Raw genomic sequence first — 14,913 nt, forward strand, 5'->3', positions numbered from 1 at the left:
ACAGTTTACTTCCACAGATCTCCTCATTTTCCGTAATCCTTTGTCCCTTCTGGTAAGACATTTCCTTCTAATATTCAGGGGGAAAGAAATGATTATTCCTTCTTTTCCCGCTGCAACAGAAATAGTTGAAACTTCAGGCTACTTGAATCCAGGGCCAGATCCCAGCTTGACCTGGGACCAACTCTGTGACCCACATAAGCGAAAGCGCCACTCCAGTCTAAGGCTCCATTCATCTGCGCATGGAGGTAAGAAAGGTGAACCTAACATCTGGTACCAACTGTACCAACAAAAACAATGCCAGATGCCACATGCAGAACATTGACATGTCTTTTAAACAGAAATTTGTCCGACTGGCAAGATAGCTCGGCAGGTCTAGGTGCATAATGACCTGAGTTCAATCCCTGGAAAGAACTCCACACAGCTGACCTCTGACCTCCGCACATGGGCCCACATACATACATACATCATAAGCATGAACACAGTAATAACAAAATAAAACTTAAAAAAAAAAAAAAACAATGGGTAGAATAGATCTACTAATAATGCACCATAATGAATGTTGGCTCACTCCTCCTCCTGTGAATCTGACCTGAAAATTTGGCATCTCTGAAGTCAACTCTGACAGAACAGCTTACATGTCTGTGGCTAGCCACCAGGCTTGTCCACTTTCTGCCTCTAAGGGGGATTCTGTGACTGCCCTTCTAATTCAGCTATTAGGAATGCTGAATTATCAGAGATCTAAATATGTCTAACTGCTTTTTGAGTCTAGTATGAAGGTAGTAGCTTCCAACAGCACTCAAAAAATGTGCCAAAGATAAGGCTGCCACTCAGAAAGCCAGGAGCTATTCCAAGAATGGCAGGCATAGGACCTTCCTTGCCTAGACACCCACAAGCCACCCAGTGCAACACTGGCAACCAGTGTCCCGGGACATTCCCACTACAGCTCACACGACTTACGGAAAACAATTTTGAAAAGCAGCCCAGGTCCGAATCAAAGGAGGAGTCTGTTTGCTACCATTGGTTCACAGCCGCCTGGCATACCTTGGCTCCGTTTCCAAATCACCAAAAACCACCCAAAAGACTTCCCCTGGGTGAAGGCACAAGGCTGTACACAGGAATCGCTAATAAGAAAATGCTGTAACCTGAAAGCTGAGAATTCTATTTGGACCGACTCTGGCCGCAAGCACTCCCCATTTGTCTCCAGTGCGATAGAAACAGCCCTGTCCACATGGTGCATGAAATTTGCGCAGTAACTTCCCTCAGACAGAAACATGGCCTGTTTCATTTCACCTCGTGTGCTCCAACATGCTTACTTAAAAATCCGTCTCCCAGCACTTAAGACTTCAGTCCTTATCTCGAACTATGACCAGGGTTAATTCCAAAGATGGGGTGGGTGAAGCACCCCAGCGCCCATCTAGTACACAGTAGAAGGTGTAACCACAGTTTTGCCAGTTACTGAGGTGCCCTTAGGTCACTGCTTCTCGGATATTTATAAGACCACAGAGCCAGCACAAAACTGTCAGCAAAAGCAACCAAACTCATCATTTTCAAGAACCTAAAAAAAATTTTTTTTCAAGTAACTTAAATGAACAAGTCCTTAGAACTCAGAAAGAGGGAGTAATGTGGCCATTGAGATGGGTGGGCAGGTAAAGGCATTTGCCACAGCCTGATGCCTGTGTTTAATTCCTGGAACCCATGCAGTAGAAGACTGAATGACACCCACAAACTGTCCTGACCTCCACACACACACACATTCGCAACCTGAAAATAAAGAGTAAACATGCAATTTAAAGAAGAAATGTCAATGACAATTCGGCACTGACCTGGAATCCTATTGAGTGTCACCCAAAAATGTTCGTCAGGACTATAGGTATCTTTAGACCACTCTAAGAGATCAATAGCCCTTTTGTCATTCATGATAAATCTGACAAAGTCTCTGGTGAGGGCCACGTAAGCCGTACCAAAGTAGATGGTCAGCTGGTGTGGAGGTGGAGTTTTCAAAGTATTTGTTTGTTTCATAAAAAATCCACCTTTGCCTGTACGTTCTTGGTGGACGTATTTAGTCCGCACAATTGCATGCTTTGGAGGCAGCACCCCTGGGGTGATGTTTTTTCCCTTAAATCTTTTCAGATGGTGAACTATTTCCTTGTTGGTTTTCAGGGGGAAGTCCTGCCCGCAGGTGTTGAGGACATATTTCCAGCGGATCTTGGATGCCAACAGATCTTTCATGCAGTTCAGGTCAGCCTGGAGACGGGAGAAGCCACCATAGACCACCTTCTTAGTCTCAGAAGCCAGAAAAGCGTTCGGGAAGCACTCCAGTAACTGCCAGACCGCCTTTTTAAACTTCCAGGGGGCTTTTTCATCCACGTGCACGCAATAGACATTCTGGGGCGTGTAAATGGCCCTGAAGAGCCTTTCAAAAGTGTTGAAGTCTTTGTGGATCACCATGGTGTAGGCCAGGGGGAAGGCAGCCTCTTCTTCGGACAGGGGTCTGGTGATATAGTGGCTCAGGGTCTTGTATAGTTGGCAGGAGATTCTTCCCAAAGGATGTGGCAATGTGTTCCCCCACATGAGGAACGTATGATTTTGCAAGCCGTAATCACAGGCGATGACAGACGTCTTTTCGCTGGAGCTGTTGAGCGGCTGGTAGAGATTGGACGGGCTTAGCTGGCTGGTATATAAGACCACAAAAATCACCACGCTGAGAGCAGTGAAAGCGAAAACGCAACTCATCCATACGTTCATTATTTTCAGATCCGGGCGGGAAGAATTATCTCCGGAGACTGAGGAGTGATCACAGTTCTGAAAGCCCAGGCGCGAGAGGCGGACCCGGTTCCCCCAGATCCTCCGGCTTCTCCCGCAGAGTTGCGGGCTCGCGCTCCCCAGTTCTCAAGGCGCAGGTCTCCAGTGTTTTCTAAGTCTGGTCCATCCTCTCGGATGGGCTGGAGATGCGCAGCTTTCCCACCGCACGCCCGCATCCGAAGCCTGGAGCCCCTAGCTGCCAAATCCTCGCCAGCAGGAGCCCCGCCCCGCCCAGCCTCTGGAAAGCCTCTTCATTTGCACACGAAAAACAAGAGGCACCTCCGAGCTTGCTGCCTTCTGGAACCGAGTGGTGGGACCAGGAACCGACTTTCTCAAGCGTCAACCACACCCACCTACCTCCCCTCCTTCCTTCTAAACTGCTCTCTTTTCGCACACACCCCTGGCCTTCCAGAAGAGGTGGCTCTGTTTTCTGGCCAGCCTTAGGGCAACAGCTCCTCGGTGTCTGTTTCTCTTCTTTCTAGTTTATTTTTTAATTTTTTTTTTCATTTCAGTGTTACCTCTGCCCCTGGGCAGAGGCAGAGATAAGGAAAGAGGATTGCAACATGCCTAAATAGATAATCAGCAGGAAAAACAAAAACAAAAAAACAAAACAAAACAAAACAAAAACTTTGTGGTGAGCTATGCTGGATTAAATCATTACGATGTGTTATGCCTGCTCAGACTATGAGAAGCGGGAACTAGGAATCAAACCGTGGGATGCGATTTGAAGACGACTTCTCCTATCAGAGGGTCTGAGCTGATGACATACTATGGTGAAATGTGATAGCCTTGCTTTCTGTTTCACACAGAGAGCTTCAGATGTCTTGAGCTGTCAACACACTATTATTTGTAACAGTCAAGCACCTAGCCACTGAGTCTCTTTTAACAGCAGGACGTCATCACATTTGTGGTTTTATAAAACTCCTGGGATTCTCTAGTCTTTCCCACCCACACTTCTTTCCCACTTCCTGGACTCTGAAGAAAGAACAAATGCTTCTGGGCCGTTGTAAAATTCCTGGAAGTATCAGTCATTGTGACTCAGGGAAACCAGGAAGAGCAGGTCTGGTTACAAGGCTTGGAATTCTCTTAGCTTACCTGTGCACGTGTGGCCTGCCAGCTCACAGGGGATGTGGAATGCTTTGGGGGACCAAGGCTGGTCCTGTGACTATTTCTAGGCAGAACGAAGCTGGGAGACTTTGGCAGTTGCTCCAGGGAGAAGTTCCTTGCCTCTGTAAGAATCAGGCTCTCGCTATGAAATGGCAAATAAATGCCTAGCTACAGTTCCAGTTTGATTAAATGAGACTCCTCCTGCTCACAGCCCAGGAGGAAGCAGGCCCCTGTCTGAGTGTGAATTCCAAAATTGTTGCCTTTGGTTACTCTTTTTCCTTTTTTGAAAAAATAGCCTATACTTCTGATCCTGTTAATAAACTGTATGGAAGGCTTCAGTGTGTCTGTCCAGCAACATCTACCTCTTTGGCCTGAAAGGAGGTCAGAAAGTAAACAGAAAATCCTCCAGCAACGAACACAATGATCAGAAGTTGTGGGTAGGCCTTGTGCTCTCCCAGGCATGGGGAAATGAGAGCATCGTGCTGGTGGAGGCTGACAGTGAGCTGACAGATGCAGTTACCACCTGGCCAATGTGTGTGGCCATCAGAAGAGGGAGGGGGCGGTGGGGAGGGAATGAGAACCTGCACCCCTTCCCTCCCAAAGCAAGCATCTAGCTAGCCATGCTAGCAACTAACACCAACCAGGGACCAGGTGCTGCCGGCTCTTCTGATGTTCCAAAACATGAGAAAAATCTGACTTTTATCAGAACAGTTCACAGCTTTTAAATTGCTATCAGGCAATTAACAGATCTTAAAATCAAAGTACATAGACACTCATACACACACACACAACATTACTTAGTCCTCAGGATGATGCTTTTTACCACTTTGCATTTACACATCAAAACTCAGGCAGTATTAGCCCCCTTGGAAGCTGGCAGTATTGACTCTGTTCGCATACCACCATAACACACTTTCTCAGAGCCAAGCATGGATGTGGGACCAGCAGGCAGAGGCTCCCTACCGTGAGCAACAGGTGATGGTCCAAGAGAGAAACAGGTTCAAGTTCAAAATCTCATGAGGTCATTTGGATTCCAAATAGCCATCATGGGACAGCTCAGAACCCATCTTTTTATTTAACCTGTTTATGTAGCCAACACTGGCTTTGAATTTACTTAGGTAACCCAGGCTGTCCTCAAACTCTCAGTAATCCTCCTGTCTCAACCTCCTGAGGCCTGAGAGTGTTGTGCCACCTCCACATCTCTTTTCAATGCCTATTTTGTTGCTGTGTAAGACCAACACCTCAAGCCTTTACAAAGTCAGGTATATGATTAGCTGTGAAAGGACGTGAAAACCAGGAAGATCAACACCGGCAAGCCTAGATCAATGCCAGATTTTCTCTGACAAGAAGCAGAGTACAAAGGCTGAAATAGAAATACAAACTAATAGTCTGCACATTCTGTTTGAAAAAGCAGCTTTCTTCTTTCCTGAGAAAATAGCAAACGGCAGACGCACCAGGGACCTATGCTTGAAAGGTCACAGAGGCTTCAGTAGTGGCCTCAGGGGACCCACGATGGCTTCCTGGACTGTAGTGGAAGCCTGGGGGCAGACCACAGGGATCATGAAGGCAGAGGTGAAGACAGGGAATGGTCTTCCAGCACCAAGCTGGGATGCTGAGTCATGGGTATAAAGAACAAGTCCCTGGGAAAGGTCAGTCTTTTCCTCTGCCCATCCAGAGTCCAAATTATTGGCTTTTTGCTGCAGACATCTCCCCAGGGTGAAGCTTTGGAGATCAGGCTGGAGTACAAGTAGACTCATATTGGCTATTAGACAAAGTTCAAGATTTTGTCACCATTGGAAACTAAAATGGTCATGATGGCCTTGACGTTAACTACTCCACCTTGGCCAAGGTCTCCACTGATCCTGAGCAGACAGGCTGCTAAGATGGCAAGGCCATTAAGTCCCACACCATCCTGTGACAGGTGGCAGACCTCTGTCCTGCTTCCTCTCCTCCCCTTCTGTGTCCAAGAAGCCAGCACTGGTTCCAATGGCTGCTCTTACTTCGACAGAGGCTGTGCTGACACCTGGGTGACTTCACCGAGGCCACTTTTGATGTTGTCTCCCAAACATATAGCCACCTGACCCCTGACCCCTGGAAAGTCCATACCATGTTCATCAACTCTCCCTATCAGAACTCATAGCCCATCTTCTGAAGACCCATGCCAGAATCTCCCTGCATAGGATACAGGACCCACACACATTTCTGTTGCTGCTACTGTTTTTGTTTTCAAGACTGAGTCTCCTGAATCCCAGGCTGGCCTTGAGCTCACTATGTGGCCAAGGATGAGTTTCTATTTCTGATTCTTTTGCCTGTATCTTCTAAGGGCTGGGATTACAGGCGTGAGTCAGCCTTGCCTGGGCAAGCACTCTGCCAACTGAGCTGTATGCCCAGCAACTCCATAGTGTTTTATACAAGAAAAATCAAGTGAGTTAAGTCTGCTTTTCAAACAACAACAACAACAAAATGCCACAGCTTTGAAACATATCTAATGATTTTTTTTGTGTGTGTAGTGCTGAGCATTGAGCCCCAGCACGCTAGGGAAACACTCTACTGCTGAGCTTTTCATCAACCCTGCAATGTGTTTTAACTAATCATTTTGTGCTTCAATGGGTTGTGTTGTCGAGAAAACTCACAACCGTGATCCAACTTTTCCTTCAAAAATTCCAGGCAAATATGTTTATCATGCCGTATCTGTCGGTAACACCTTCTCTGAAAGGGTCAGGTAGTAAATATTTCAAGTTTGTAGAGAGCTCATTTATTCATCCTCTTGCTGTTATTCCACAGTTTTGTGCTGCAATAGCACAAATGTAACTAAATCATATTGTGACTGTTTCGCAGCAAAGCTTCCATGTGTGGACACGAAAATCTGAAAGCAACGTAACTCTTGACGTCTTGAAGAGATCTGTTCTTCCATGCTGTTCTCAACTGGTGAAAATCAAACTGAGTGGGCAGTGGTGGTGCACACCTTTAAACCCAGCACTTGGGAGGCAGAGGCAGGCAGATCTCTGAGTTCGAGGGCCAGCCTGGTCTACAGAAAATCAAGCCAGGACTGGGGAGATGTCTTAGCAATTAAGAACAAGGGGTATCCTGCAGAAAGATCTGGGTTTGATTCCCAGCACCCACATGGCAGCTCATAATCATCTGTTATCCCAGTTCCAGGGAATCTAATGTCCTCTTCTGCCCCCCACAGACATCAGGCACACACATGGTGCACAGATATACATGCAAGAAAACACTCATACACATAAAATAAAAATTTAAAAATTCTTAAAGAGAAAAAAATTGAAGCCAGGCACGGTGGCACATGACATTAGTCCCAGCACTCAGGAGGCAGAGGCAGGCAGTTCTCCATGAGTATAAGGCCAGTTTGGTCTACATAGTGAATTCCAAGACAGCCAGTGGTACACAGAGAAACCCTGTCTTGAAAACAAGCAAACCAAAACAAAAAAAAGGGGAAGGAGGGGGAGGAAATAGTAGAGAATACCAAAACAGGTCAGAGTAAGGCCACAGGCGGTCTCAGGCTGATCTCTGCGCTAGATTTTTCATTCTGCATCTCAGGCTGACTATTGCCACTTTACTGTTGCTGAAATCCACTGTCACATCTGCATCTTTCCCCAGGAGGAAGTATGGAGTGATGGAAACCTTGGTCATCCTTATGTAGACAGGGAAGCCCTTTTACCTACACCGTTCGAAAGGGCACAGTGCTGGATTTAGGAAGAGTTTTGACAAGTAACTGACGCTTTTAACCTCAAGTTCCTCATCTGTAGGATGCAGATAACAGGAGCTACAGCACTGTGGAGATGAAGTGGGCCAGTGTGCACAAAAGCACTTGGCGTACACATACCCTGGTGCCACCTGTCCCCGGTTTCTAGGAGGGTGACAGAAGACTCAAGAGTGGACAAGTTTGTTTGGCTAGCTCTAGACAAGCTAGGGCAGAGTCTGATGCTGTCATTATAGTGGATGCTCCTGTATGCCACAACTTCCTTCCTTCCTTCCTTCCTTCCTTCCTTCCTTCCTTCCTTCCTTCCTTCCTTCTTCTATAAAATGGAGATATTAAAAACACAGTTGGATGGCGACGGAGAGATGGTTCAGTAGTTAAAAGCACTGACTGCTCTTCCAGAGGACCCAGGTTCTATTCCCAGTGCCTACATGGCAACCCACAACTACTGCTAACTCCAGATCCGAGGGGTCTAGCGTCCTCTTCTGGCATCTGCAGGGACCAGCCAGGCATGTGGTACACAAGCAATATATGCAAGCAAAACAAAAATAGGTATGAATAAAAAAATAAAAAAGGAAGAACTCACAATTAAGCAACAGGCTTATTACAAGACTGAACTAGGCAGGCACGGCACAGTGTGGTGCCTCAATCACACACCCTGAGAACATTTATTGCCCTCAATGTGCCTTAGTTCCTCTATTACTGAGTTTGATTGGAGGGTGTTAATTTTTGAGACAGGATCGCATGTAGCCTAGCCTGGCCTTGAACTCCTCACCCTCTTGACTGGCCCCTCCCACCAAGTGCTGGGATGACAAATGGTCTATGTCTTGACAGTCAGCTAAGTCTTCCAATGGAACAAGAAAAGGTCTAGGAGAACAGTAATGGCATCTGTCTAATGAGCCACAGGTGTCTTCTCCCCCTGTCCCATCGTCCCACCCGCCTAGCTTGCTCTTCCAGACACACTTTTCTGCTCCCTTAGCCAGCCCCACTGGGTAGCAGGGTTGCCCCTCTGCCAGCTGGAACTCTACCTAAGCAAAAACCAAAGCCAGCAGGGAACAGGAAACCTCAACCCTTCATTTTATATGTGTGTGGCTATTTGGTTCCATTTCAAAGAACAGCGTGAGTAACTATCAGTCTTTTGAAACAACCTTTACTGGATCCCCAGTGTCTCCTTTGGGAGAGGGAAAGATTGCAAATTCATGAGACGTCTCCCCACTCCCACTCTGCATGTTCTCGCGGTCTCTTCTCACACCAACTACTTCCAAGTGAGTCTCAGACCCACGGGGTTTGTTGAATTGGGCTTGCTGTTTGTTTGTTTGTTTGTTTGTTTGTTTGTAGTGGTGCTGGGACAGAATCTCCAGCTCCCACAAGCTAAGCATGAAGTCTCTACCAAGCTCCAACCAGACTGGGAGACATTTCACAACATCGCTGCTCTCAGGAGTCTGCATCTTCAAGATCCCATTGTCTGGACATTTGCAAATAAATGGAAACAAAACAAGGCAGCCCTCTGCTCCAGTTTCTAATTTCAATAACCCTATGAAATTTTAAATTCGTTTCTAGTCTCCCCAATCCACTTTTTCTCAACAGAGCCTGACATTTGCTTGAGTTTAGACAGTTTGTTAGGATGGAGTTCTTGGGCAAATTACCAAATTCAGGGATTTCTTCTGCTCCCTTGGAAATTATAACTGACACAAACCTGCCTGCAAGATCTGTCCTGCATTGGTATCACAGGTCTGCATCTGCTGCTCCCCCTGGATGAACCGGCTTTAGTTTCAAAGGGCTGGTCCAGGGAACAGAGATGTTTAATTTTTTTTAAATCACAATTCCTTTTCTTTCCTCCTTCCTTCCTTCCTTCCTTCCTTCCTTCCTTCCTTCCTTCCTTCCTTCCTTCCTCCCTTCCTTCCTTCTTTCCTTCCTTCCTTCCTTGTGTAAGAATGAGCACTTACTCCAGCTTCAAAGCTGCTATACTTGAAGTCACTAATGTCTGAATGAACTTCGCTAATCTATAGTCTTGCTTCTCCTAAGACAGTGAAGCTGTGTATTCGGCGCCATTTACTCACTCTGTCTGAATGTGCTCTTAAAGGGTCTGGAAGCTTGCCTATCTGAACTGACAGCAGTGGCTGAGCTGCAGGAGAAAGCCTTTCTCCACAGTCAGTCAGGTGTTGAGCAGTTACAACAAGAGGCATGCATCAGTGAAGAGAACAGAGATATTGGAGGGACTGATTCTGGCCTGAAACTGCATAGCTGAGGATGGATGACCTTGCACTTCTCATCCTCCAGTCTCTGCCTGCTGAGACCTGGGATTACAGGGGTCTGCCACCATACCGGTTTATACAGTACTGGGAATCAAACCCTGGGCGACGTGCATGTTAGACAAGCACTCTAAGCAGCGAGGCGACATCTTCAGTCTCTAATTAATTCTTGATTTTGATATGCCTTGGGAAAGAAGGGTGAGTGAGAATGAAGCCAAGGAGTCTCAGGGTGACCAGATATCCCCGTTTGTCCAGGGCTGAGGGAATTCCCAGAACATGTCATGCTCAGTGCTAAAACCTAGTAAGACCTGGGCAAACCAGGAAGAGCTGGTCCCCCTGGGCACCTTTGGTCCCGTCCACTCTCAGACTAAGAGCCATTGCTGGAAAGGTATTACTGACTGCGGAATCATCACTAACTGATCAGAATGAAAGAGAAAGAGAACCTCAAACCATTGGCAAGGCTGGGGAAAGAACCAAACGGCAGCGTGTCTACAGTCCACAAAGAGTCTACGTGACCCTTCTTCACATTTCTCCAAACCAGTGAGGCATGGGGGCAGAATGATTAACATTCACAGGATGGGTTCTCAGTGAACCCAGAAGAATTCACCTAAACCAAGTTAACTACAAATTCCTCACTCCCCCTTGTGGACAAGAGGTTTTAGTCACAAATGATAGGGAAACCTAAAAAGACAATAATTATCATAAATGATACTATATCTACCCCCCCCACACACCAATACACGTGAACTGGAGGTCTTATTATGTTGTATGGCATTAATTAAAGGGGGGGTGATTCTATGAATGAGAACGTTTATTCTAAGATGGTCAGGAAGTGATAAGAGGCTCAAAAATCCTTTTAAAGGGCAGACCAAGCAACCAGTCATTTCGTCTCTCTGGCTCATAATTTCCAAGTTTGCGCGTTAGGTTTGGAATGAAATGCGCCCCGTGGCTCCTTCTGTCTTGAAACGTCACCATGAGTCCCGCTGCCAGCACAGAGTGGAGGGCTGTTTGTAGAGGGAGGTTGCAATGGGAAGCTTGGTCTAGACTGAGGGATGGCCAGGGAAGTCCAAAGGTTGTAAGACAATCGATAAACCAAAGAGGCTGTGAAGTGGGGTGGAGGGCAGCTAACTCAGGCACCGCCTGTGCGGGAGAAGAAAAGGGCAAACAGGGAGTGGTCAGCCCTTTCCTGGTACTGCAGGCTCTGAAGAAGTCAGCTTCTACACGGGAACCCAGAGATGAGCTGGAGTTCCAGGCCGGGGTCTTCTTTCTACAGAATCCCAAGATCGAGATGGAACTCGGACTTGAAGAGAGTACAGCTCAATGAAGGAGGAGTTATGCAAGGACTGGGGTGCAGAAAGGAGATGGCTGCTGAGGAGGTCAAACAGGAAGTGTCTTGAGAGGGGGCGGGCTGACCTTGGCCCAAAGCGAAATCCTTTAAGTGGAACTGAGCCTCCAGCTCCCTTGAGAACGAACCATGCTCTATGCTCTTGTATCTTCACCGTTAAATTTTGATCTTTTCAGTCTGGCTGAAGGGAAAGACCATGACGTATGGAGACTGTGGAAGTGCAAGGTTCAGGGACACAGGCTTTGATCCTGTAAACTCCACCCTACTGTTTCCTAGAATCATGACACCAAAGGGACACACAAGGGAAACACGTTTGGAAACAACTCTCTGCCACTCATGGCTTGGTCCGGAAGGAGCTTAAGAAAGGATCACACACACGCTGTGTGGGTCAGAGGGTGAGAGAGGTCTCTGAATAGTTCTGTCCCGGAGAATCACATTAAAAGGCAGTTCCTATGGCTCAGCAAGAAAAAAACCTTATCCCCACAAGCCTGATGAAGTGAGTTTGACTGAGTTCCAACCCTGGAACCCATGTGTAAGTGTAAAGCAGATATGGTTGTGTGCTGCCGTAATCCTAGTGACCCTGAGTGGAGAAGGGAGGCACACAGGAATCAGCCTTTGGGCCAGTGTAGGGAGCAGAGCAAGCCCTGAGTAAGTGAGTTTCTGATGATGTATACTTATGCTCCCAGAACTCCAGTGTGCACCACCATGCCCACCTTGAACCCACTGTAACGCATACTCCCAGAACTGCAGAGGCTGAGGCAGGTGAATTTCTGTGAGCTCAAGGTCAGTCTGTCACATGATGTGGAAAAAGAAAAAGGAAGAGCAATGAATGCAAATTTGCTTCAGTTACGTAAAGCTTTCTAAGGTTAACAATTGTCTGCCGCAAGACTCACGGTTAAGGGCAGGGGTGCGCCACCATGATGGCAAATGTTGGGCATCCTGAGAAGCGCCAAAAGTCCTTTGTCCATTCCGAAGCCAGTTCCGCGGAGCTTCCCCATCCCCCACCCCACCTTCAATGACTCAGCACCAATGGCCCAGACATCCAGACATCACCAACTGCCAATGTGTTTCCAAGGTAGCACATGCTCCATACCTCCTATAATGCCTTCCATCATGACCTGCCCTGCCCTTGTCTCCATCCCTGCCCAGAGGCAGCCATTTTGCATACCCACCCCAATACATTGCTTGCACGAGGTCTGTTTTCGTGATGTGTTTTTTGTGGCGTTCTTTGACCCCATCGCCGAGATTCTCTTTCTCTGTAAAACCCTTTCATCGGTCCTGATAACTCAACTTCTGGCTCACCAATTGCTCCTCCCTCCATCCATCACTGTCAATTAGTAAGCGATCCTGCTCAGTCAGTGTAAGCACACCCCTGAGTTCAAGGAAGTGACCGTTGAGTGTCCAGCACCCCTCTGGTACTCTTGGAGGTAGAGGTACCCCCAGCCATAGTTGGTCCTCTTCACCACCCCACTCCTGACCCCTTGGGTAAAACTTCATTCTTGAGATTAGTTTTTCAGCTTTTGGCTTCACTTAAAAGCCCTGGTACTAGGCACCAAGCCTCCTCAAGCTGTTTGCCCTGACCCTTGTTGAGAGTGGTGATGACCCACTGAACAGCTTATGTCTTCCTCCAGTCCATTTGAGTCCTGGGGACACCCTTGACTACAGGCTGCAGTGACATTTTCCCTCCCCACCCCCTCTTTCATTCATGGGAACAGGGTCTTCCGTACCCCCTCATTCCTTTTTGGGGTACCTCTCAGAAGGGCTCCAGCGTCTCCATCTGGCACCTGACTTGAAGGGCCCCAAATTTATTTGCTTTTGCAATAAAATTTGACCTCAAATATCCCTTAGATAACCAATCCAAATGTCCACCCAATGGCACCCTAGATCTCAATATTATTCGGGACCCTTGCAAACACTGCGTCGTCCCCCTCCTACCTCCACACCCCCATCGCTGAGAGACGCTTTAGCCAAAAAACCCGTTCAGCAAGATCATTCTCTCAACCTCCTGATAGGTTAACTCCATGAAAAAGGGAGGCTTTACAACTCACATGTGGTCTTGGAAGCATTGGCCTTTGAGTTGCCAATGACTGCTCATTTTTGCTTCTTCAATGCACAATGTGGCTCAGTAGATAAGCACGGTATATTAGCTACCTTTTTATTGCTGTGATAAAACACCCTGACCACAGCAACTTGTAGAAGGAAGGGCTTACTTGGAGCTTACAATTCCAGAGGGATTGGAATCCTTTTCCATCACAACTGGTGGAGGGAGTAATAAAGTCCTCAGTGAATGTGTGTTGTTTGATACGGGCACAGCCATGTCAGGGACTGTTGCCTTAGCCCCACAGGAGGGGCAAGGGATTCCAAAGCCTTCCAAAGGTCTGAGTGCAAATGTTGACAGTGTGTGCAGAAAATATCCACCTTTCTGTCCTCGGCTGTTTATGGCCTGAAGACTGCTTCCTTACAGAGAGGCTGCTCCAGCCAAGATTGTCTAAACAGGCCTCCTAGTTCAACTGTATACAATAACCCTACCTCCTTGTTTAGTTCAGTTAATAACCCCGTCTCTTTGTTCATCTGGATGTAATAACCCCACATCCCTGCTCAACTGTATATAATAAACAGACTGAGCTTCCGGAGTGCTAGGGCTTCTCTCTCGGAGAGGCCAGAACACCCACGTGACTTAATAAGTCGAGACAACTTACAGACACTGTTAGAATCAACAAATGTTTCTGTCAGAACTATGCTTTGATGAAAGTGTGTCCAGAGCCTTTGACTATTTTGAGGGAGCACACAGGCCAGAGATCATCTGGATGGGTCAGAAGGCAGTCAGCTTTTGAGGATTGAAGGCCTGAGGTAAGGGTGGTAATTACGAGAACCCAGAACTCACTAGACATCCTTCACAGGCAGACGAACAGAATGTGCTGGTTGGATGGGAGGAAGGGCACATTGAGTCCTGGCTGGGGAGAAGTTGGCCACCAGGAATAATGATCATGACTAAAGAAGTGAGTTTGGAGGGAGCAGGCAGATGGAAGGGAGGATCTGCCAAGTGGGTATGAGTTGGAGATTGGAAACAGGCACCCCAAAAGCAAAGAGGAATGTAGGGGAGAGGCAGGTGAACTAGGCATGGCTTTAGGGATGTGCTGACAATGGCAAGATCACCAAGACAGAAGGGAGAGTGGGACCCCAAAGGGAAGGGAGAACAGAATCAAGGAATGTGTTCACCAAACCCTCAATGGCCTTCATCCCAACTTCCCGGAGAACAGCCATCCTAAACTCAGCTGGTATCCTAGGGTCATTTCTGAAGCTGGTGACCAAGAATGCACAGAGGACAAAATTATCCATTTCAGTGGAAGTTTCCCAGCGAGGGATTAGCCAAATCATGAACTCTGACACATTTGGCTGTGTGGACAGCCTTGTCAGGATCTTGAAGTCGGAGCTCAAAGTTTCACAACAAATTCTTCATTCAAAGACAGCTAGCGTCTGTCTTTCTCTTTGAGAGGTTTATTTCTCCTTACTTTTTTTTTTTCAATTTGACTTTATGGATGGGTGTTTCGCCTGCAGGCACGTCTGTGCACCGTCTGCACACCTGGTACCAAGGAGGCCAGAAGAGGCCACCCTCTGGAGTCACAGACAGTTGTAAGCCGCCATACAGATACTGGGATCAGAACCTCTGGAGAACAGCCAGTGCTCCG

At 47.3% G+C, this 14,913-nt stretch overlaps 1 protein-coding gene across 2 annotated transcripts in view; it reads right to left on the minus strand.

The window, feature by feature from the left end:
• LOC114692111 (N-acetyllactosaminide beta-1,6-N-acetylglucosaminyl-transferase-like) overlaps nt 1-14,913 on the minus strand; it is a 110,663-nt gene that overhangs the window by 39,697 nt on the left and 56,053 nt on the right. Inside the window, exon 1 of one of the 2 annotated variants that reach the window (XM_028867770.2) lies at nt 1,824-3,353. The exons of the other annotated variant lie outside the window; for it this stretch is intronic. Coding sequence (XP_028723603.1) covers nt 1,824-2,745 — 922 coding nt within the window. The 5' untranslated portion in view covers nt 2,746-3,353. Of the gene's footprint in view, nt 1-1,823; nt 3,354-14,913 lie in introns of those variants that run through there. 2 annotated transcript variants of the gene reach the window in all.

Source organism: Peromyscus leucopus, chromosome 5 (assembly GCF_004664715.2).
Source record: "Peromyscus leucopus breed LL Stock chromosome 5, UCI_PerLeu_2.1, whole genome shotgun sequence".
NCBI lineage: Eukaryota > Metazoa > Chordata > Mammalia > Rodentia > Cricetidae > Peromyscus > Peromyscus leucopus.